This window comes from Lepeophtheirus salmonis, chromosome 7 (assembly GCF_016086655.4).
Source record: "Lepeophtheirus salmonis chromosome 7, UVic_Lsal_1.4, whole genome shotgun sequence".
Taxonomy (NCBI): Eukaryota; Metazoa; Arthropoda; class Copepoda; order Siphonostomatoida; family Caligidae; genus Lepeophtheirus; species Lepeophtheirus salmonis.
Genome location: NC_052137.2, coordinates 3,503,941 through 3,528,634, shown reverse-complemented (window position 1 = coordinate 3,528,634; position 24,694 = coordinate 3,503,941). Strand labels below are relative to the sequence as shown.

The 24,694-nt window shown below is 33.1% G+C and overlaps 1 protein-coding gene across 2 annotated transcripts in view; it reads right to left on the bottom strand.

Annotated features, from left to right (window-relative positions):
• LOC121121430 (multidrug resistance-associated protein 1) overlaps positions 1-24,694 on the bottom strand; it is a 119,905-nt gene that overhangs the window by 5,634 nt on the left and 89,577 nt on the right. For both annotated transcript variants that reach the window (XM_071889871.1, XM_040716357.2), the window contains 6 exons: positions 17,201-17,568; positions 16,600-16,746; positions 16,293-16,531; positions 9,768-9,916; positions 3,536-3,989; positions 3,121-3,473 (listed from right to left, as the gene is read on the bottom strand). In XM_071889871.1, the coding sequence (XP_071745972.1) occupies positions 3,121-3,473; positions 3,536-3,989; positions 9,768-9,916; positions 16,293-16,531; positions 16,600-16,746; positions 17,201-17,568 (1,710 nt within the window). The remainder of the gene's footprint in view (positions 1-3,120; positions 3,474-3,535; positions 3,990-9,767; positions 9,917-16,292; positions 16,532-16,599; positions 16,747-17,200; positions 17,569-24,694) is intronic.

Below are 24,694 nucleotides of genomic sequence, written 5' to 3'. Positions count from 1 at the left end.
TGGAGGAAAGGTTGCGTGGTACATTAAAACAAAGAAGAAATAAAGTTAAGTGACGTCATCAAAGACCCAAACTACTAAGTTTGTAGGACTGAACTGTACTGGAACAAGACTGAAGTAGGATCAACTGCAATTTTCAGTTTTAAATAAGGTCGAACACTACACCAATCATGATATATATCCGTATTGATTGAAAATCAATGTGAAATTAATTATAAAAAGAAACATTTGTACCAATAAAATTGAAAAATCCTCATGGGAATTTTTCATTCTCATGAATTCTTATGAAGTTGATATAAAAAAAATAAAGAAAAAAGTTGACTTTATGGGGATTTTTTACTTCTTTCTTCTTCTATGCGAATTATTTTATGTATTAAAAAATTGGTATATGAGAGACCTTAAATATTTTTTCATTATGTCCTAATTTATTATATATTTGGTTTTAACTGTATTTTAAGACAAAGTCAAAATGGTATCAAAAATGCATAGCCATTCTTTTGTTAAACCAAAGGACTTTACTACAAGCAAAAAATATATTGGTCTTTCATTTATATAAGAGTATTTGCTTCTAAAAGCCCTAGTTCAGCAGAAATTTTGATTTATTTTCAATATTATACAGGAAAAACCCTTCAGCTTGATGTAACTCCATTGTTTACTTACAACACATATTTAACTTTGTAATTATCTTTTTCCATTTTTAATACAATATGTATATTGTATAATTCCTTATCATGGCATTTTCAAAATTTCATTTTGAGCAATTTCTGCTTCAAATAAATGCCGCAACTGGTCAATGCCACTAACAGTATCAAAACTACAACAATATTTAAGTATGAAATTGGGTTAGTTATAACTTACTAGAGGATCGTAGATGCAAATTCCAGAGGTCATAGGATAAAATACCTTCTTTTAGAACATTAGTCATGACTACTGATGAAAATTGTGTTTATTTTGGGCATATTAAAATAAACCAAAAATCAACATGGTAATTCCGACAATTTGATAAATGTTTTGGAACATAGCAGCTTATCTGTCATGACGTTTCATTAAATCAGCTACAATTACCTGTGACAATGGAGGAGAGGAAGAAGGAAATAAATAATGGCATTGGCAAGAATTATATCAATGTTGATCCTCCATTCCACTCTGAGTCCAACAAAGACATACAATTACAACTCCATCACAAATCCTGAGCGTTATTCTCCGTTGAGAATTATGAGTACAAACAAATGTTCAATCAGGATTTGAATATAATTGATTGTTGTAGAAAATGAAGTTAACTCCTCAGGAGTTAAATAATGATGACAACAGATGAGGAAAGGAAAGTTTATTCTTCAGATTGTTAATGCAAAAACGGGTGAGTCAAAAATACACACGATTTTGATCACTAGGGGGATAGAGGTGCTGGGCATAGAGAAATAAATACATAAAAACGACTAGTTGATGTAAAAACGCATTTTTCTCTCAAAAAATATAATTTTTAATATTACATCAAAAATTTTCTTGTATGAAAAAATTGCAATTTCATAATTTTGCAGAGAAAAAAAAAAGATTTTACCTTGATTTATTCGTTCAAATTTAGTCTCTTCTCAATTTTTTTTTATGTTCCTTAAATTTGTCCGATGGACTTGCAATGCTTAAGTAGAACTAAACATTGTAGGGTTGAATTTACTCCATCTATCCTAGAAATCTATTTTGAAGTACATATACATTATGTATATTTCGTGCTCTAGGAACAACCGGGGCGTAAACCTACGCAAATTGAGTTCAACAGAATAATTTCTCAGGAGCGTGTTGTCCATTAAGCTGCACTGTTCCATTGAAGAATTTTTTTGCCAAATTTGGCATATATAAAAAAAAACATATTGTCAAAGTGGTCAAAAAAAAAACCTGCTACGCCCCCTAAAAAAATCATGCATGGTCCCCTGGTGACGTCACCATTATATAATTATCTCCCCCCCCATCACTTGCAAATACATTCCGGTGTTTATTTATAGTCCAAATTTGTTCTTCAAACTAAGGACATCCCTACCCAATTTCTTTCCATAGCAGCTGAATTCTTCTAGCTGAGCTTTAAATTAAAAAAATATGTCTTTCTCACAATGATAAAATGCCATCAAAGATTTCTTTCTTTCTACTGTGTTAAACTTTGACCGAATGTTAAAAAATCAAGTGTAAATGTATATTTTGATTGTTTTTGATTTTTAACAGACCTTTTCACCTATTTCATTACTTATATTAGTTTGTAAGCCAAGCGACTGAGAGTCTTGTGGTCAAATAAACAATTTAGTGAATTGTAGTATTATTTATAGGTGTATGTATAGAATTCTAGAAACATGGAATAATCAAGTATGTAGCTAGGCTTGTTTTGACCCCGTAGTTCAGGAAAGCTCCTTTGTCTTAGAAAAATTTGAGGAATAATTTGTAAAGAGACAGACTTTTTCTGTGAATTTTTCCATAAAATTTTAGAATTTTTCTCCTTCTGCCTACTATAAAATATAGACTTTCACTCGTGAAGGCGTCCAATGCAGATATGTGAAACCTATAAACTTGGATCACTAATCTTAGATTACGAAAATATTTTTAAATTGAATAAAACAATGAGGTGTGTGTTTCATTCACTAATATTATGACAAACAACGAGTTTCTGAATATTTTTTACATCAATCGGATGTGTACACTGTAGACGTTACGAGGGGTGTACTTTTGAAACGGAACATTAAATAGTGAACTTGTAAGACTTGTATATGTCACAATCTTCAAACCTAAACAATTGTTCTTTTCAAAATGAAGAGATTATGTGATTTAATAGGGTTTTTATATGTAGGAGTGAAAATTCTAGGATAAAGTAAATTCGGGAAGCACAACAGTTACCAACTAACGTGTTTAAAAATGTTTCTCTCCGTATAACATGAAACCTTTTAAGTCACATAACTTCTTCATTTTGAAGGATATAAGATGTAGAGTTTTTGTATAGATGGGGGAATTTTATTTTAGTAAGTTACAAGAAATCGTTGTTACTGAGTCTATTTCTTTTTTGGAAACTCGAAAAATCTTGAGTAGAAAAAGTATACTTGTGACACATCCCAAATTATAATTGTATATATATATATATATACTTACTCATCCGGTTCCAAAAACTCATTGACAGATGAAAAATGTGATTTAAACTGATCGTATGTCCCTTCATATACAACGGTTCCATTTTGTATAACAATAATACGGTCCATGAGTGGTATTAGACTGGACTGATTAGTTATGAGTAATCGAGTCTTTTTCTGAAGGAACCCCTTGGGTCCAATAGTGTTATGAAAAATCTGCGCTTTCAAATTAGAATCACAAGCAGAGAGAGGATCATCCATAAGATAAACTTGTGCATTTTGATAAATAGCTCTCGCAAAACCAATCCTTTGTCGTTGTCCACCGCTAAGTGTAGAGCCATTACTGGCTAAATACGTCAAATCTCCTCTGTACATCTTGAATAAAAATATTTTAGTAATTATGTATGTATGTATAAATTATTAGGCAATCAACTCACGTCCTTAAAATCCTGCCCTAACTGACACAAGGATACAACTTTTTGATACTGACTAGAATTGTAGGGTTGTCCAAAAGTAATATTGTCTCGTATCGTAGCGGACTTAAGCCAAATATTTTGTGTCACATAAACCAAATCCTTATTAATTAATGACGACCCCTTTCCTCGTTGATTTAATTCTCCACAAAGGGCAGCTAGTAAACATGACTTTCCACTGCCCACCTTTCCAACCACTGCCGTTAATTCCCCAACCCTCGTAGAGAAATTTATATTTTTCAATAATTTTAACTTATCGATGGAATAGTTACAGTCCTGTACTTGAATAGAATAGCCATCTTCGGGTCGAGGGGACTTAGAAAAATCGTTTGATTTGACTGAGTCTACTTCTTCTCGATTAAGATAAGAATCTATTCTCTTAATGGAGACAATCCCTTGGGAAAGAGCAGAGATGCAACTACAGAGAAAAAATAAAAACATAATTATAATTAGGGAAATGGTTAGAGTAGTCATGGAATTCTAAATACATTGTACGCAACCTTTCATTCAAAAAGAAATAGAAAATCAAGTTACCCAACTCTTTCAAACTATGCAATTATTATTTAATCATTGTTAAAAGGTGAAAATGAGCTTAGTCTAATTCAACCAATCAACACTCAGAACACTGATAAGGTGGTAAAAAGTAGAAACATACAGAGCTATCAGCAAAGACACTGTATATTTTTGTGTCAGCGAAGTTATATCGATGTTATAATTCCCATTTGAGTCATAAATCCCTACGTTACCTCTCTAAATCAAAAATAAACTTTGTATTTTTTGTTTCCAGGTGTCAATAATTCTGTTTTTTTGTCCCTAATAAGTGTTTGGAACGTTGATTGATCAAACTAGAATGAGGTCTTGTCAAGCTTTGATCATTCCCAATAGTTATTGAATAATATGTTAATTAAATAGTCGGGAAGAATTGGCTTCCTACCAAACTGATTTTGACCCTGTTTTTGTTTCTTTTCTGGAGAAAGGTTGCGAGATACAATCAAGGTAATGATGTGATATCTTTTTTATTTATTTTATAAGCTGTATACATTTACAATGACAGGGGCGTCTGGAGGATTATATTTTGGGTAGTAGGGCTCAAGTTCCTATAGCCAATCCCCTACAAACACCCCGAAATGCTTAGTACAAAACTTGTATTAAGATACATTTTTCGTTGGTAATTCTTTGGAATTAAAATCCTTCAACGATATACGTGATAAGTACTTAGTTTTTTTTTGTGTAAAATTATTCTCAAAAATAAGTGCTTTATTATCATTTTAATAAATAAAAATTTGATGAAATTTATATGTTTAATATTTTAAAAATATCAAATATAATATACCTGTCACAACAGAGATTGAAATCCAGTAGAATCGTTGATTCTCCTAGGAGAATCAATAATTCTACTAGTAGAGATTACAATCCTATTTTCTCCTAGGACAAGTTACAATTTTACTGAGGGAGATAGTAGCATTGAATATTTAAAAAGGTTGCATGTTTTCGAAAATATGACTCCAAGTCATATCCTCTATGGAACCGTGACCGGTAATTTCATTCCAAGTAAATTCATCCCGTGTCTTTCAACTCCTAGTAATTTCAGTCCCAGTAAATGCGTTCCCCTTAAAATTCATTCCCGGACATTTATTCCCACTTTGAAGAAGGATATATAGTGACGTCATACAGTTTATGTTTCTGAACTAGTTAGTAGTTTTATTGTAGGGCTGTAGAAGGAGGGATGGACATTGGACAGTCGGTACTGGAGATGAGGGATTAATAATGATGAATGGGAGACAGATATGAATGGTGTTTATGGATTATAAATTACGTCATGATAATTTTTTAATTTTGAGAAGAAATGGAATCTGTTGATATTATTTGTACCTTGGGAAATACAAGTAAATCCCGTCATTACTCCTCTTCTTCATCGTCTATATGTTTCACTACTCGCACCTACTTCTTCTCAATCATCGACAATCCTCAATTTAATAATCCCCTTTTCTCTTTCCTTTCTTTATCCTTTCAGAATTCAAATCTACGTAAACAACAACCCTAAATTAATTGTTCGGGCTCCTCACTCCCTTCTCCAGTATCACATTTACTTCAAACTCAACTCTGGATGGACTCCTAAAAGTTACAATAATCATCATCATTTATAGGATCCTACTAGCACTAGTAATAGATTTCTAGAATATGTATACCATTCAACAGAACTGTTTTAACAAAAGCACTAATTCACTAAAAGAATTGAATATATAAAGGAACGAATCATCAAAAGAACTAAATCTTTAAAAGAACTGAGTCATCAAAAGAACTTATTTTATAAAAAAACTGAATCCTGTACAGATTATTCGTATTTCGTACATACAGGTAGCAGTTTACTTGAGTCTACTCAAACTGTTAAAAAAAATTCTTCCACAGCCGCTTCCTTGGGCATCATAAATCCCATATAATATCCAAAAATATCTCCCGGCCCACCTGTTATGCAGGTGTTTTTAACTAAAGATAATTTAGTAACTAAAATGAACTCTTACATTTATATTGAGTTAACTAAAAGAGACGTTAAAGATATAATATCATTATTCATGCGATATGAAAGTTTTAGGATATAAGGAAAGTCAGCAAGCTTGTATTCCATAATACTTATTTGGATTCAATGCAGTTTGATCCAAATGAATACAAAATGTAGTAATACAATATTGCAATATACAATACCATAGAGGGTATGAATTGGCGTCATATTTTGAAAAAAAAACGTAACCTCTTCAAATGCTATTAATTTATATAACTAATATTCAAAATTTTAATTTATCCTAGGAGAGAATAATATTGTAATCTCTAGTAGGAGAATCAACAATTCTACTGGATTTCCATCTCTACTGTGACATACTCATACCAAATTTGTAGTGTTGTGCCAGTCCTGATTTATTCGGTCGAATCTAGTCCAGTCTTAGGCACGGTCTATTAAGACCCTGGGTCCTTTAGACTCTAAGTATTAGAACTAATTACAAAAAGAATAACAGAGTTGAGTGACGTCTTAAAGGACCGAACTTTATTCGTTTTACGACTGATATGCAGGACTAAACTCAACTGGGACCGAGATTGAACTGGAAGGGACTCCATTCATTGGTTCTAAATAAAGATTGACACAATATTACTTATTCAACTTTTATTTATAATTATACTGGGTGATCCAGATTAACTGGGAAAATAGTTAAAGGCTTCCAACGAACGAACTAGATGGAATAGAACCATCATTTTATCATTATTTGCAGCTACATTTAATGACATTCAATTATTCCTAATTAAATATGCCTTTCTTGATAACTTCTGCCACACAACGCTGGAAGCTTTGGCAGGTCCGGGCGACGTCGTGCAGATCCTGCTTTTCCATTGTATGGACAATGGACTTCTTCATGGCCTCCATAGACGAATGATGCTGGACACAGGCCTCATGCTCGACCCTCCCCCAGAGATAGAAATCGCGTGACTTCATGGCTTGCAGGTCAAACATCTGGCTTCCAATAGTCAGGACATTTTGTGAGCGAGACAGGTTGCCCTTTTTTGGCTTTTATGGTACGGTGCAGAACCAGTACAATGGCAAAACTGGATCTGCACGAGATCCAGCGTCGTGTGGCCGAAGGTATCGAGAGACAGATCTCATTATGAATGATTAAATGTAGCTTTCAAATAATAAAGAAAATATGGATCTACTCTATTTAGTTTTTCGTTATCAGCCTTTAAAGACTATCGCAGTTTATCTGGACCACCCTGTACACATTAAAGAAACATTGACTCATATAAGAAAGGAAAAACTCCGTATTTATTCCAGATATCTAGAGTTCCATAGTGTAAATTATTATTTTTTATTTTTTTAAGATCCTTAAGTACATTAAGCTATAAATTATGTATGTATCGAGAGGTATGGGGACGTAAAAAGATTAATGCCATTACGTTCTCTTAATTAAATAATTTGTATGTATAGGCATTTGGTCATTTGTTTTCCATATAAATAATTGAAATTTATTGTCGGATGCCCCTTAGAAGTAATATACGAGTATATACAATTAAGTACAAGCCTTACACAATATATACTAAAAAACTCGGGATTGGTTTCAAGTGTAATTACTTATTTATAACGCGGGATATATGTACGTAATATCTTACAAGAATAAATTCTTTATTTTTCTAATTGTGATCAATATATGTTGGTATGTTAACAACATAGAGCGAACTTCAAATAAGTGTGCTTTTGAAAGAGAGGGGGAAGATTAAAATTATATTAAGTAATTTCTGTCGAAAAGTTCAAATTAATCCGTTGCTGTCGAATAAATATTGAAAATATGGGCATCACTGAAATCAAAAGAAACGGAAACATCAAATAACGTTTGTTATTGCCTTCAAATCTATTTTTTTAAAGAATTATTTAACATACCTAAATATATGTATACCACATAAAGTGGTTCTGAAATTTGGGTGGGCTTAGTAGGGTGGGGGGGGGGCAAAGCAATAAACTATGTGGCAAAAGGCCCTTGTAAGCTCGAGTAGATTCATTGGCCACGTGGAATGTTTTTTCCAACCAAGATGTCAATTTTATTATACCACCAGTACTGGTTTGGGTGACAACCCCTCCCCTATGGAGTACCAGAGCTAAAAAAGTGGGATGTCAGCTGCCATTTTCGGATTATTTAAATGGGGCACGAGCCTTGTTTACTCACTAGTCCGTAAACAAAGATTGAGAGAGTAGCGCCGTCTTGTGGCTACAAAATTAACTCCCACATTGTTAATCTATAATTAATAGAGCAAAGTTTGTCTGTATGAATATTGGACAGCAAGTCACCGGATGCACTGTGCTCCATGATGTATATAATTTATATATTTTGATCTAAGAAGTAATAAAATAATATTAATGAAATATATATTGCATGGAACGTGTAGAACACTGTTTCTATTTCTTTTTGTTATTGGTCTTTTCTGTATATCATTATTCTTTTCCTTTATTCTTAAGGAGAGAACACGTCATATGAATTAATATAAGTATTGAGTAGTTATGTGTGAGTATGATCATGCAAAACAGACAGTATCACAGAGGATTTCTGGGGGAGTTATCTTTTATATTATATAAGGCATTTTTTTTCATTTAGCAGACCCCTAATTACTCCGGCTAATTCTGGGTACTTCCGCTATTATTCAATAAAGGCGATATCGTCTATATCTACTCTTCCATAATATCAGATGTAGACAAAATAAATTCATTAATTTGAATGGATTTATTACCCTTATTTTTTCCATTATTGTTTATCTCTATGGCAATTGCCAATGGGCGTTATTGGCTGTTGTAGTAGCACTAACATTTTTCGCAGGATACATACATATATTTTTTGGTCAAAGTTTAAAACATTAAGCTTTTCCTCTATTGAATCATTTGTTTGAATAACCGTTATTTCTTTAGAAAATAGATCCATAAAAAAATTTTCATCCTGCCGAAAAAATTAACTAGTAAACAGCAAAAATTCCTTGATTTAGGGAGCGGCGTACCGCTCCTTACTGTATACAAGCTCGATGTAAAATCGCAATATTTATAAATACGACTACGTTGTTTTTTTTAAAAGATAAAACTATGGTTATTATATACATCAGGGAGCATGACATACAGTGCACCCTTTAAAACACGCTTCATGGTACATGATAAACAACTGCGAGATCTACAATGACAACATTTTTATAGGGCCATTTCACACCCAGACATTAATAAGATAATAGATTCATTTGTTTTTGATATTGCTTCTAATTTTCTCTTCGTCAATCGAAGTTAGTGCACCCGGTATACACGCTCAATGCTACATGCGTGCACGTACGATATTTAATAATACGACTGCATTGTTTTTTCTTAGATCAAATTATGTTTATAATATACATTGGTGAGCACTTCTTACAATACACTCTGCATACACGCTCGATGCTTCACGACTGCGATATCTAAAATGACTACATAATTATGTCTTATTTCAAAAATGCCTTCATTCGGTTCATACGAACAGATAAACTTTGCTTTTACTAATATGGATTTATCAAATTGAACATTTTTGGTCTATGTCCCTCGAACATTTCTTGAAGTTATTTTTAAGGACCACTCTAATCGATACATAACATGACTTACATACAAACTTTTTATATTTAATCAGTATTCAATGTTTGGCTTACATACCTTGGTAATAGTCTGAAAGGTATTCGCATTGTATTAACAAGGGCAGCAGAGACGAAGATACTCTGAACGCTCATTTGATGCGAGTAAAAACTAAATGTGGCAAAGGCTGAGAAAGAAAATATAAAGATTCCACAGTTCCATAGAAAGACCTGGAAAGAAAGAAATATAGTTAAATTATTATTATAAAAATTAATAGGGTTGAGTTTCGATCTGAAAATCCTAGATCGATATGATAAAAAAATTTGGTCAAGGTGGATTTTTATAGGAATTTTGTATGACATCTTCATGAGTGTTTTTAGGGGTCATACATTTATGACGTCCAGATGACGGGTGGATGGGGGGGGTAATTTAAAGATTCTTTTTCATGAGGGGGAGACAGGGAGGGGGGTTATAGGATATTTTTGATGTCCTCTACATCAAGAACTGATCACTGTTTCACTGATCAACAAAAAACTTTTCAATATAGGAAGTATATAATAAAGGGGTATTCGCAGAGGAGGGCTGAAGAGGGTGTAGAACCTGTCAAACAAAGGAATTTTTGTTTTATACTAGAAAAAGATAAAAAAAAATTGGTTAAAAAAAAATCATAAAAAAAAAAATCATTGGACTAAATTATGCAGCAGAGTAAAAAAATATATAATCCTGCGGTCTCCCCTGATCAGTGTTCTTGAAGATCATTGTTAAACAAAACCTTTTCAATATGAAGTGTATTATACAGTAAAATAAAGTAATTTGACCAAATTATGCAGCTAAGAAAATTTTTTAATTTTTTAAAATTCCAAAAACCAACACCCCCAAAAAAAAAAAATATATAAACATTGTGCGACAGGGAAATTTTCCACGTTATTAAATTTACCTTTATTGTGCTAATTATGGTTGCAGGTGACATCTCAAGTAATGTACCGATAAGTGTGCTATTTTTTTATTGCGTCGTTTTGATTTGATCATAATCACACGAAAAACAATTGAACAGAAAGGCTGAGGATTTCAGATCTTCTCGACGTGGATAGTGACATATAAAGAATTTCAGACATTGTCGGCATGACTGTTAGTACAGTCTGGAATATCATGGTGGCCAAGTAGAATGGGAAAGGAGTCAAAAGGAAGGCATGAAGTGGATGAAATGGTTTCAAGCGGGATGATTTCTCAATTCCCTGGAAGCTAATATCAAGGAAGATCCAACAGCATCAATGTGCAGCTTGGCTGACGAGCTCAAAGTGGACGAGATCATCATCAGGAGATAGTTCGTAATGAGCTTAGCCTTAAGAGCTTTGTCAAGATACCAAGAGATCTCCTCACCGACAGAATGAAGGCCTTAAGGCTCGATATATGAGAACTGATTACTGTTTCACTTTAAGAGTAATTTGTCCATTGTGAAGATCTTCTCTACAAGAAAATCTTCACAGTCCACAAGTTTTTGAACCGTAGAAACGACAGATTTAAAGCAGCATTACCTAAGGAAGTCCATATTTTTCTTCAGGACAAAACATCTGGCCCAAACAATGTGCTTGGGAGTCATGACCTCTTATGGAAAAAAAATTGATACCTTCTTCTTCAAGGCCAATTAGAAATTCGGGGTTAAGGCTTACTATAAGATCCTACAGAGAAAAGTCTTGCCCCGGCTGAAGGCTAGCTATCCTCAGAACAACTATATGGGGACCCAAGACGGTACCCCCAGCCATACGTCCTTGAAGACACATAACTTATGCAAGGATCACTTGGCTTACTTTTGCGATAAGACCTTCTGACCCTCTTCCAGTCTTGATATCAATCCCCTCGACTTCAATGTGTGCAACGTTTTAGAGAGCAAGTTTGGGAATACATCACACAGATATATGCTGGAACTTAAGGCGAGCATCAAGAAGTAATGGGCCAACATATCCGCCGATTATTTTGTGGGAAACTGCACCACGTTCCGACGTCGCATGGAAGATGTGATAGAGGCTGAATAACTCTTTGCAAGATTGATTGCTAAAAGTTTTCTCAATAACATTTTTCATTATACTTTTCTAATAAAAAGCTATTAAGGTTTTGATTTTACTTCTTGATCCCGAAAAATTTCCGTATTGTACCCTGTATATATATATAAAAATACAGTCACTTGCAAATGTTTAAGACCACCCTGGATATTTTCTTATTTTTAGCAGAAAAGTATTTCTTGTATATGTATTTCATAAATTTCAAACCAAATGAGACTGATTTTTTTTTGCAGGAACTAGTAGCATATCTTGAAATAATCAACCTTATCATGGTGTAATTTATTGTGTCATTTTCCTTGAATGCAATGTGAATAACTGTCTTTCTACAGGACATTTTTCCGGGAATTTTGCACTCAAAATAATGTAACGTCATTTTATTTATTTTTTACATCTAATTTTGCTTTTATTTAAAGGAAACTTTCAACCATTCGTACCATAATTTATAAATTGTCCTTTGTACGGCATTAATCACAAAAATACATGGTGTATTTTGCTGTCATCTGTCAATGTTTCTGTTTCTTTTCCTCTAACCAGTGCTCTGAACGTTGATTGGTTGAATTAAAATTAGCTCAAGTTAAGCTGTGAACCCTTTGCAACAATCATTGAATAATAATTTCTTAGTTGGGAACTACCAACTAATTTGAGCCTTTTTCTGTTTATTTTGTAATTAGGTTGCGTGATGCGATAAAGGTAACGACGTGCACAACGTCCTAAACAGGTGTCCCTTATAAGTGGGGTATTACCTATATTATCAAAGAATCGAATCAGGGAACTATAAATTATATTGTAATTTATTTTGTTAAAAAATATTATTTAAATACATTTTATTTTTATTTTTTTACATTAGAGCTTAGTCAACGAAATAACATGCTCGGATGATTTTTCTCAAAAGTGAACCTGAAATGCATTTGTAGAATTCTAAATTTTATTATTTGACATTTCCAACACTAAATAATTTAAGGGTGTCTCAAATTGCACTTAAATATCGTAAAAATTATCGATCCGTTATAGATAAACTATGAAGTAGATTATATTTGAAAGGTTATATTGGAAATAAAAATAGTTCCATATGTCAAATGAAGGCACTAGATTATCCTTAATATTTCTATGTATATTAACCTAATCCATAAAATGTAAAGTAAAACCCATACTTGATCGAAATAAGTCTATAAAATACTGGAGCCTATATATTTATGAATAGAGCGCTAAAATATTGAAACATCAGGTCTCAAAATATCAAAATTCAGCAATTTTTAATTAAAGAAAAATATAGTTTTATGAAAATCCTTTAAAATTTTTAGTGTTTTTATATATTTATATTAACTTATTGCTCAATTTTGCAATATTTTGTCTACAAATTAAGATTTAAGAAAGATTTTCTTTCAATAATTTTTCCCTTCGATCCGTATTGGTAGTTTTAAACTTACTAAAAGATCTTTTAACGTACACAATAGTAGTTTGAGCAAATTTGAATTTTGTGAGATCATCAGAAGTCTTGTTAGAAGGATACATCTCCACTATTGATTATGCAGCCAACCTTTGCCTGTATGGAAGATCAAGGTTTCGCAGTTTGTTACTAAATAATTTTTCCTTTAATGCAAGATTCAAGTACGATTATTCAACAATCAATTTTGGGGCGAGTTTCATCTTTTTTTATTGACTGTTGTCAAAAAAATCTGGTTCTCTCACATATTCAATTATGTAATCATAATCTTGATTGCATTATATACAAAGTTATACCTCTGAGAAGAGAGTCTAATAAAGGAAGATTTGTGGATGTGGTTTTTGTATCCATAAATATAATCAAAGTATAATTTAAAAAAATTGTGTAATCTCACTAGAACCCAAATTTTTATATTTATTTTATACCAGTTTAGCAAAATGAGCAATTTTTACACAAAAAGCAAAATAAACAATTTATCCCAAAAAGGTAGAAGTCTGAAATTTTTTGAGTTATTGAGCTATTGCTCACAAATTTTAAGTCTATTTATGAATTTAATGAATACATTTGGCATTTATCATTTTTTCTTAATTTGTGTTCGATATTTTGTGTGTGTTGAAACCCCACATTTTTTGAAGATCATAGCTTAAACCTGATTTTGATTTAAATTTAATGGGCACTTTGTGATAACAGTTTACTTAGGTACAGTTATTGAATTTATTTAAAGAATTACTTTTAACAAAAACTATGTATTTATTTTTTATATTAACTTAATAATGCTTAAAGCGTAAAAAAAAAAAAAAACGCCCACGTTAAAAACCAAAGTTCAAAGTTACTTCAAAGTTAAAATTATATTTTTTTATTTTTTTTTGCATGAGTTTAGTTTTTTTTAATGTTCCTTTAATTGATCAGATGGAGTTGCACTGTGTAAGAATAATTAACCATTAAAGTATTACAATTACTCCATCTGACTTAGGGATCTTCTTTCAGGTAAATGCGTATTTCTTTCTCAATCAATGACCGTGACGCAAATCTACGCACATTGAGTTCAAGAGAATAAATCTGCCGAGTGTATTGTTCATTGAGCTAATTCTTTGGTGTATATTTAAATAATTTTTCAGAAATTCTAACTTGAATAAGCTCAAATTATTTGACAAGAATATGCCATATGGATTTAAAAAAGAAAATTAGTAGCTTTTGCTTAATATATGAAAACGGGGTCGTTCCCTATATTATATCACGCCATCTTTTAACCAACAAGAAACAAAAAAAGGCCCAAAATCATCTGGTAGATAGCCAAATAAGTCAATGATACCAACTGCCATTTATATACTCCCAGAATATCATCATATTATTTCTCCCCCATTTTTTAAAATGAATTACATATCATTAAAATCTACATAGTATTTTATTCGATAATGTATTATAATATTACATTGTAATATATTATTATAAGAGTAGTTATATGTCTGTATTTGTTTATGATAGCATAAATTGCTTCAGAGAAATAATAAAATGGCCAATATATTTATCATACAAACGACAAGAGGTCAACAACAAATTGTATTCCTGTCCTTTCGGAAACGGATTATAAGTATAGAATAACTTATTACTTTGTTTATTTATCAAAAATAGTAAATTATGAAATATCCATAACGTATTATGGGAGATGAGGCAATCGACAGCTAACAACAAAATATAATGGTTGTTTTTCGGTTAGCGAAGTAACGCCGTGTAAAAGATACAAAATCAGTTGATCATTAGCCAATTCTTATCAATTACATAATTATCATGGAATAACGGTTTAGAATACTTCACAAATTAAAAAAAAAAGCTAATTCTGTTTCAATCAATCAACTTTCAGAATACTGATTAGGAGAAAAGAAGCAGAAACATCGACAGTTGACAAAAAAGTAGACGGTATATTTTACTGTTGGGTTTCATTCTGGAAGTCTGGGTTGAGTCCGTACTGAAAGAATTTTAAATGATACCGATCTAGGTCAAATTTTTCTATGTAAGCAATTCAGACCAAATTTCTATAATGGACAAAATTAAATTGGAATCCAATAGTAATTAAAATAAAAATAAATGGTAAATATCTTAAAGGATAAACTTTTGATGATTAATTACAGAAATTGAGTATCCGAACTGATTCGGTCATTGAAAGAAGTTCGGTCTGAATTGCTCACAAAAAGAAAAAAAAGAAGAATAGAAGTCTGTATTACCGGGTGCGTATTTGAAATTTGGACACTTATAAAGAGAGGAAAAACAAAAACACATATCATACACTCAATCGAAATATGGCATCACAAAGAGACAAAAGAATCGATTTGCTACTCTACTTTGCACAGAATACACACACCAGAGATCCGAAACATGACTAAGGCAAGCAAAAAAAAAAAATAGCTGCAATATCAATAATGGTATTGCCATCAAAAGTAAGCCTGAAAGTAAAATAAATCCATATGAGATTAATAAACTAGAACAGCCCACAGAAATCCATGGTAGCTCGTCCCAAAGAACTCAACATTACTGAAGACACCATCCAGAATGCCGTGAAGGAGGCAGGGGCAAGATTTTGGCAATTTGAAAGCGTCCATTTTTGACACAAATAGTTCGTCAGGACCATCTCCAGCGATGTCCGTCACTTCTCAATAATCCGAACAGCGCAAAGTCTCTCTGTATCATCACTTTCTGGCCACATGTCGAAGCCAGAGCCTGTTAAATGAGACCACCAAATCTCGAAGTACTCAAGGCTTCTGTTGAGAATCATTGGAACTCCATGATCTCCAATTTCATTACTACCACCTGTAATATCTTCCAGCGACAAAAGAAGGTCATTAACAAAGTCGATGGAGGATAAATTGAAGATTAGAAATGGGTACAACACATATGCCAACATCAGGAAAAACTCAACTAATGTTGTTCCCCTAGTTTTCGGAATCAAACTTGTTAAAATTCCATATTCAAAGTGTCCAATTTTCAAAGACACACCCGATATATATTTAATTAAAAAACATGGAAAATTACCCATTTTTGTACCAGTACGAAACTATTGTCATTGTGAAAAAAATACTAGTCTTAAAAAGATTAAAATGGTATTACCTGAAGTGCTTGCATAGAAAGAAATTTTTTCATCACAGATATTTCATCGCTACGAAGAATTCCGATTTTATCTATGATGGATTCTTCCCAGCAATTTAATTTGATGGTTTTAAAATGGCCCAAGGCTTCCATGATGCGACTTAATCGTATGTCCTTTTTTAAATGAGATTTTTGAAACTTTTGAAGAAGTAAGGAGAGGAGGAAACTAATTCCTATCAGAATGAATATTATAATTATACCTATAGAGACCGGAAGAAAAATAGTTGAACATAGTATTATTATATAATGTCACAGTAATAAAAATAACCTGGTACAATTGCCACACCCAGAATATTATACAACAAATAAATTGCAATAATGATTTGAAGTGGACATGACCAAGGAAGGTGGATGAAACGTATTGCTTTGACTAACCATTGGCAGTCCACAGAGACGAGACTTATGACGTTTCCTCCTAGAGTTTAGAAGGAAGAGGGAAATAATGAAAATAAAAGAAGTAATTAATAATTGATTTATAAGCAGGGGCGTCCCCAGGGGGTGGGCTGGAGGGGCTGTAGCCCCTCCCCCTTTAAGATTTTTTTTTGCACTAGAAGTTGTTTACGTTAGTAAAAAATTTAAAGTTCAAATTTTTTTTCTATAAAAATTAATTTTCTGTTAATAACTTTAAATTTTTTAAAAAATTTTCCCCAAAAAAATGTTTTTTTGTGAATAAGTGAGTTATTGAAATTTTTTTCCACGAAAAAATCATTTTTTTTGGGAATAGCTGTGTATTTTTGAGACGTTGTTCTAAAAAATTTAATTTTTTGTATTATTTTTTCCAATAAAATTAAAAAAACCAAGCCCCCACTCTCCAAAATAATCATGTGGACGTCCCTGATAGGATAACATTATTTATATAAGTTTTATACCATTGAAATGAGGAACTCGAAGAGACTTCTTATAAATGGCACTCATCAATGCAGTCTTCATTATAAATCCAGAGAGATTTAAATGATAAAAAGTATGCGTTTCACATAGGGATGAGAGGAACCCAGTCACCGTGAGGAAAAGGATACTATATATCCCACGAAGATAGTCACCTCTTTCTTTCTCAATGTAGTCCATAAGCATCTTGAGAGCTATGGGATTTGTGAGTGTGAAGAGGATGTGAAAGACTTCATATAAGCCAGAGATGAGTATCTCGGAGCTTAAAAGCTTCATAAGGGCCAGCGCTGTTTTGTTGCATAGTGGAGAACAGGAATCTTTACGCTTCCATTTTTCGTGAATGTTGAATGTTCTGAAATAGAAAAGATTATGTAGATTATCGAAAAAGAAGAAGGAATAATTAAAATAGGTATGATAAATTTGGGGACTAGGGAGTCCAGAGGGAGTAGGCTTCAGGGGATATAGCTCCCGTAATATATAATCCTGTGGACACCCCTGGGGACAAATAGAACACTTTTTGTATGTGAATCAATTAGGAAAATTTGTTCGAGTTGAACAAACTCTAAGCAAACAGGTGACATGCCGGTTAAAAATCCAACGAATCAAAAAACTTGTTCCCCAACTATTTTCCCTCATTCACATATCCTCAATCAAAAACTTACTAGGGATTGGATATATTTGTGTAATTCGATGAGAATAAAACTTAATAATTAACTACAAAATAAATACCCTCACGATGATGCGAGTCAAAAGATGTTCAGTGCACAAATATACAATTTAATACCTATCAGTAGTGTTGTGTTGGTCCTTATAAAGGACTCCAGTCTCCAGTTCAGTCTCGGTCCAATCCAGTTTAGTCCTGCATATCAGTCCTAAAACTTATATAGTTCGGTCCTTGATGATGTCACTAAACTTTATTTCTCCTTTTTTATCCGTTCTAGAACTGACAGTTCCATGGACCGACAATATTAAGGCCGAACCCAATAAATAATAGGACCGATCCTAAGACCAGTCTGCACCAAATAAATGAGGATGGGTACAACAAAGTCTATCACTATAGTACTGTGCCAGCCCTTATTTATTTGGTCTTTTTTGTCTTGTCTCAAGATCGGTCTTATTAGTCTTTGGGAAAGGTTTTTGGACTATCAGTAAGATAAAACAGATTTAAAAACTAATAGATAAAGTTGAGTGACGTCATTAAGAACCGTATTTTATAAGTTTCAAGGACGGATATGCAGGATCGAAACTGAAACTGTAGAGTACTCTAGTTTTAATACATCATGCCAACAATATATGTCGGTGTATGATTTATTTATTAGTTTAAGCAAATGTTAGTTTTTCTACATATCGAATTTAATACTAACTGTTGCAAGGATTAAATGCTGTAGCATTTAAAAAAGTCTAGATGGAGTTTAAAATGATGAAAATTAAAGTATTTTGAGGAATAAATAGGTCTTTCATGGTGTTGAATTATTAACTTAATTGTATAACTTATTAGTACATTATACTAGATTAAAATATATTTGGGTTTGTATTAGAGCAATTCACTTTGACAAACTTCTTGAAATTCCATGTCAGACAAACAAACATACTTCACGTGAAGTATGAACAACTTTTTAATTAATATAGCAAAGTTTCACTCCAGGGTATTTATAATAACATCAACTCTTGCTTCCTTTTATCTAAAAAGATGTTCCATTAGGAGAATTATGATGTTTCATTATGTGACATGAGATACAATTTGGGTATTCAGTGAGTTGATACAATTAAGTGAAAAGTCCGTTCTGTTCAAATAATCTTAGTCAGTAATTTTCGTAAAAAGTCTTTTAAAATTAATATTGATTCAACTTAAAAGCCATCCAACGAGTAAAAAATAAATCATAAACAGGTTAGTTCATTATTTTTTATTTACTGAGGTGTGAACTTCCTTTTCTAAATAGATTCAGTTATATTCAAAACTTGATTGAACATTCGTGCGTCCTCATAAAAGACTCTGAAACTCTGAACTCTGAGAAATTGTTGCGGAGTTATAATTGTGAGTCCTTGTTGGACTCAAAGTTCAATTGGGGATCGACATCGGAATGATTTAGCAATTGCCCTTATTTAGGTCTTTCTTTCTTTCCTCTCTTGTCACAGCTGATTGTACAGGGAGCGGGGATCAAATTGTCGCCAAAATATTTTTCTACAAAAAACAACACAAAATATACATTTTTTAACTTTTTTATTGAAAATCAAAACTATGACGAGCATATAGGTATAGAGTAGCCATTCATTCCATATAATCACCGTTGGCATCAATAACGGCCTCAATACGGCCTCTGAACCGGCCGCATGCTCTTCTGACCATCTCATTGTCCATGTTGCCGAATACCTCCTTGATGGAGTCCATCAGGCTGGCCTTGGTGCTATGGGGATGTCTGTTGGTATGTCTCTCGACATAGCCCCAGACAAAATAGTCCAAAGGATTAAGGTCGGGAGAGTTAGGAGGCCACAAATCCTTGGTTACGACATCATAACAGTTCTCGGTTAACCACTGCATGGAGATTTTGGACACATGGCAGGGTGCTGAGTCCTGTTGCCACACCCAGGGCCTGTCTCCAGCCACTCCTTGGCATTCATGGACCTGGTAGGGTCATCCTCAACCATCTTCTTCACCTTGTCGACAAAGTCGGTGTCCCTGACCTTCCTGTCGGCGCCCTCCTCCTTGGGTGCCCTCTTTATGGTGGCATCAACATCCCAGGTATCCTCTAGCTTCTTACGGATACGCTGAACAGTCCGTAAATTCACTCCTAAGGTTGAAGCAATCGTTGAATTGGAGATTTCACCTCCATTATTAACCAATGCCATGACTACGGCGGACCTCGAAAGCTCCTCGTTCCACTTATAGCTCTTTATCTCCTCATATGATGACGGCACTATTGAACTACGTATCGTCAGCTGACGAGAATAGCTTTCCTATTTGGTAACCGGTTTTTTATTTGATAATGTCGTCTTCAAGTTATCAAAGTTTAAAGTAGGCAACAATTTGATCCCCGCTTCCTGTATCTGATATAATGAAACGTCATGACCTTTATTCTTTCTCTCCTCCAAAACATTCTTTAAGTTGTCAGGGATACTATGTTGATTTTCGGCTTTTTTTTTTAACATCCCCATTCTTTGTTTACATTTTTTCCACCTTTTTTAAGCAGTTACACTTTTTGATACAAACCAAGTCTGTGTATAGGGATATTACGGTTATAAGTCCGGATAAGATGGCCTCTGGCTCCGAATCCAGAATACAGTCCGGCAATTAGTGATCTCTCCCCTAACCGGATGAAGTATTTTGTTATACACAGAATATTAAATGATTGAATTCAACTCGTAATAAAGGATTGAATATTGAAGCTAAAAAAACTACTATTGTCATAAAATGTATACATGCTTAAAGATATTGTTTGGTATTGTAACTTTTATGTTATTAGGAACAATTGGAGATGTTTAATTTTTATTCGGGTAATTTTTAATGTAGGACAAAACTTTAAGAAGTGAGGACCGTCATCAAATATTAATAAAAACCCAAAATATTTTGTACAGCGATATTTTATATTGAGAGGAACAAATGGAAGAGTGAGACAAGTAAAAATAAATAAATTAATTTCTAGGGACAGACAAAAATGTATGATATATTAGGCATTCAATATATTAAACCCCTCTATATACGTTACTCATTCAACAATAATTAAATTAGAATGATTGTGTAAGTCATTAAGGTCATCAAATCAAAATTGTTATCAGTAATGAGTAGGAAGAACTGAATAAAAAACAAAAATATACATATTTAATAGTTGAATATATTAATATCTTACGTTAAAAAAATATTAATGATACATATTCCATACAGTAGTCGTTTGTCCAGATATGTGGGTGGGGCACAACAGCCCCATAGCCCATCTCTTCATTTTTTTAAATTATACAGTTAGAGCGTTTTCATATGATGTTAGCATTGTTTATGTCAGCCATTTCCAGCTAAGGGAGGCCACATTAATGATTAAGAGAGCTCAGAGACACATTTATTTATAGTATTCATTTTGTTGAATTTCTAATGTTAATTAATAAATTATATTTTGTTGAATTTTAAAATTAAGTGTTTATTGTCGCTATTGTCGTCTTCAGTTGATTGTTTTAATATATATAATTCCAGCTTTTTAGGGATTTTTAATAGATTTAAATCAAATATAATTGTTTATCATTGGCATCAGCTAGTAATCAACGAGGGTGTTAAGACCTTTTTTATTCTTAAAGACATTTGATAAAGTTTCATCAATATTTATTGAAAATTATTCCAATTTATGTAGTAAAAATATTAACTATCAGTATCAAAATGGTGTAGCCTTCAATTATGATGCAATTTATGATGTCAGTGAGAACGCTCTATGTTATATTTAATATTCTTTATAAAACAAATTATTATAAATTACCACAACAAAATGTTTAAAAATAGGGGTGAAGTTGTAAATTAAATTTTTCAATAGAATATTCTACTCATTTCATAAATAGTGTTAATAACTATAAATTACTAAAGTACAAAGAAAATCCTCTAGCAAAGGGTATCTCCTTTAATAGACTTTCCATAAGTTATTTGTATTACCAAATTAAAAGAAAAAAAGGATCCACACTCGTATATTTATTATTTGTGGTGTGCTGAAGTTAATTTTTTCTACTCAAGTATTTTTTAGTTTTTAAAAATAAATAAACTTGAATGATTACGTATTATACTTATCTAAATTGGAAATAACTGCCTTATCTGACATTTAAAATAAGCTGAGATATTGAGATAAACGCCACTTTCATCATATAGGCTTTAGCATATATTAATTCTGTTATTTAAAAGGACCTAATATGGCCAAAAAATGCACATAGTGTGTTTATTCACAAGTTTGTTAATTAGTAATAATCACATAGGGCATTTTCCACTATATTTTACAAAACACTAAACTCTCTTCAATAAGGATTTTGTAGTTGGAAGGTATATTATAGTGGATATATGATTTACTACTACAGTAGGTTTGCCCGGGACATTGAGAAATTAAAATTAATTAAGAACACATCTGCTTCAAATGAAACAAAAAATAAAAACCATAAAGTTTTAAGAATAATTCTCATTTTGGTTTGATTAGTATGAGTATACTAATTTATAACCACGGGTTCTGTAGGTGAACTGTTGTGTCCCGAATCAAGTTAAATTTATCCGCCACCGATTTCCTAAGCATCAAGGAACACTTTTAATATCCCCAAATACACCCCAGCCCTCAGGTTGTACAAGTGAAGTGCTGGGCCAAGGCAATTTAAACTCCACCGCCCCTGATTTTCTAAGCACCAAAGAACCCTTCTAATATGCTATAATACATACACCCTGGCTACCGGGTTGTGTAATGAAAGTGCTGGACCCCGAAGCAAATTAAATTTATCCGCTACTGCTTTCATGAGCATCAAAGAACCCTTTTAATATCAACCTGAGGCGTCAGTGTATCTGGGTATCTTAGAAGGGTTTCTTGATGCTCAAGGAGGGGGTGGCGAAAAAATTTAACTTGCCTCAGGGCCAGCAGTTCACCTACACAAACTGTGGGCCAGGGTGTATTATAGCTTTATACAAGGGTTCTACCATGGCATATTTCTCCATTATTCAATAGTTTTATCGTCCTAATGTAATATATAAATTTTAACGAAATTGCACCCGATAATATTGTCTTGGATTGAAATTACTCAGAATGATATTGCTTCACATGATATTAACCTCAATGTTTTGGTCTCACAATAATAATGTACACAACGATATTACCACGCAACGTTATTATTCCAACGTTTTTGTCTGCAACCTTTTTACTGTAGGGTCCCGAAAGGCCATCCTGGAGCAAACAGAGGAAGACGATTTACAATATTCCATGCGGTTGACGGTCGGGGAGGACCTCAAACACTCTTCAGGAAAGGCAAGAAACCCTCCGTGTCTGTCAACCGCCTGAAATTGGTCATCATGAAAAAAGCGAATTTCTCAATTGGTGACATGTCCAGGAAGATGAAAAAGTCCCCATTTTTAGAGATGTTTAGAGCTCTAAAAAGGCAGGAGAAAACAGGGAACCCGTGGACTCAATTTAATCTTTTCTGATGAGAAGACTATTACTCTTGACCCTATCTTCAACATATAGAATGATTGAGTGATGCTTTTTGGGGATGTCGCAGAGGAGGACCGACTTGTTTCCACCAACAAACACCCGGATTCAGTGATAATGTTAGGCTTGGTTGTATCCAACGAGAATGCCATGAATCCCGTGTAGTTCCCAATAGGATACAGGCCAAAGCCCGATGATTACGTCAAAATTCTGGATACCAAAGTTATCCCATGGATCAAATCCATCCTTGGTAATTCTACCTGGGTGTCACAACAGGATGGATCACCTACCCACACAAACAAGAAACCCCAAGAGTGGCTTCAGGCCAACATAAACATCAGGGAAAGGGTCTTCTGGCCACACCCAGAACTCAACCCCATGGACTATTCCATCTAGGCGTACGTGGAGTCCAAGGTCTGCAGAAGACGCATCAACAGCACCCACCCCCTGAAGACATTTGTCAACCAGGAATGGGTCTACATGAGCACTGAGTACATCCAGAGGGTCTGCAGCAACTTCAGCCACCGCCTGAAGCTCAGCATCCTTTCTGAGAGCGAATACATTAACAAAGGCATGTTCTTTGGCTTTCAATTAATAGTTAATAAACTTATTTCCTAATTCACCTAGGACCCTGCTATGGACTTCAATACCTTGTGTGATAACATGGGTCAATAATAACGGTTGGCTCTGAATGTTCCGTATTTAATTACTCAAATAAAGTTTGGACGGCCTCCCCTGTCTCTCCCTAATGATAACAACCTTTTTTTCTAAATAACCTAATATAACATCATGATAGTTAAGCAACTATGTTAATTTTCTTTTTTACATGCCCAAAATGCTTACGATTTACATTCCTACAAATAGTCGCACTTTGTTTTATAGCTTTAGGGAGGAATCAAAGTAAGAGTGAGTTAAATGAGTTTTGACTCAAATGAGATTTTGTTTCTTTGAAAGAGGTTTTGAAGTTGCTTTTTTCCATAGACCGGTCCAACACTACATGTCAGACTAAAAATTGTACATTTAAAACAATTACTTTGGGTATTTAATTTTTCGTAGATTAACTTCAAAATTATTTTAACTAATGGAAATTAATTGGTTTCAGTTAATTAACTTTTTGTACACTTCTTCTGTTTTCTTCACACAACTAGAGCTTTTTTGTGAGTTTTACGCATCCCTAGTTGTTATAATGGTCAATGCTTGACCCTTTTCTGTTTTCTAATATATTATTAAATCTTACAAAGATCAAGGTGATTTATATTTACTAAAGATATAATTTGCATCATTATGCAAACAATTTTGATGGGTAATTTTGTTTATATTAGGTAATATTTA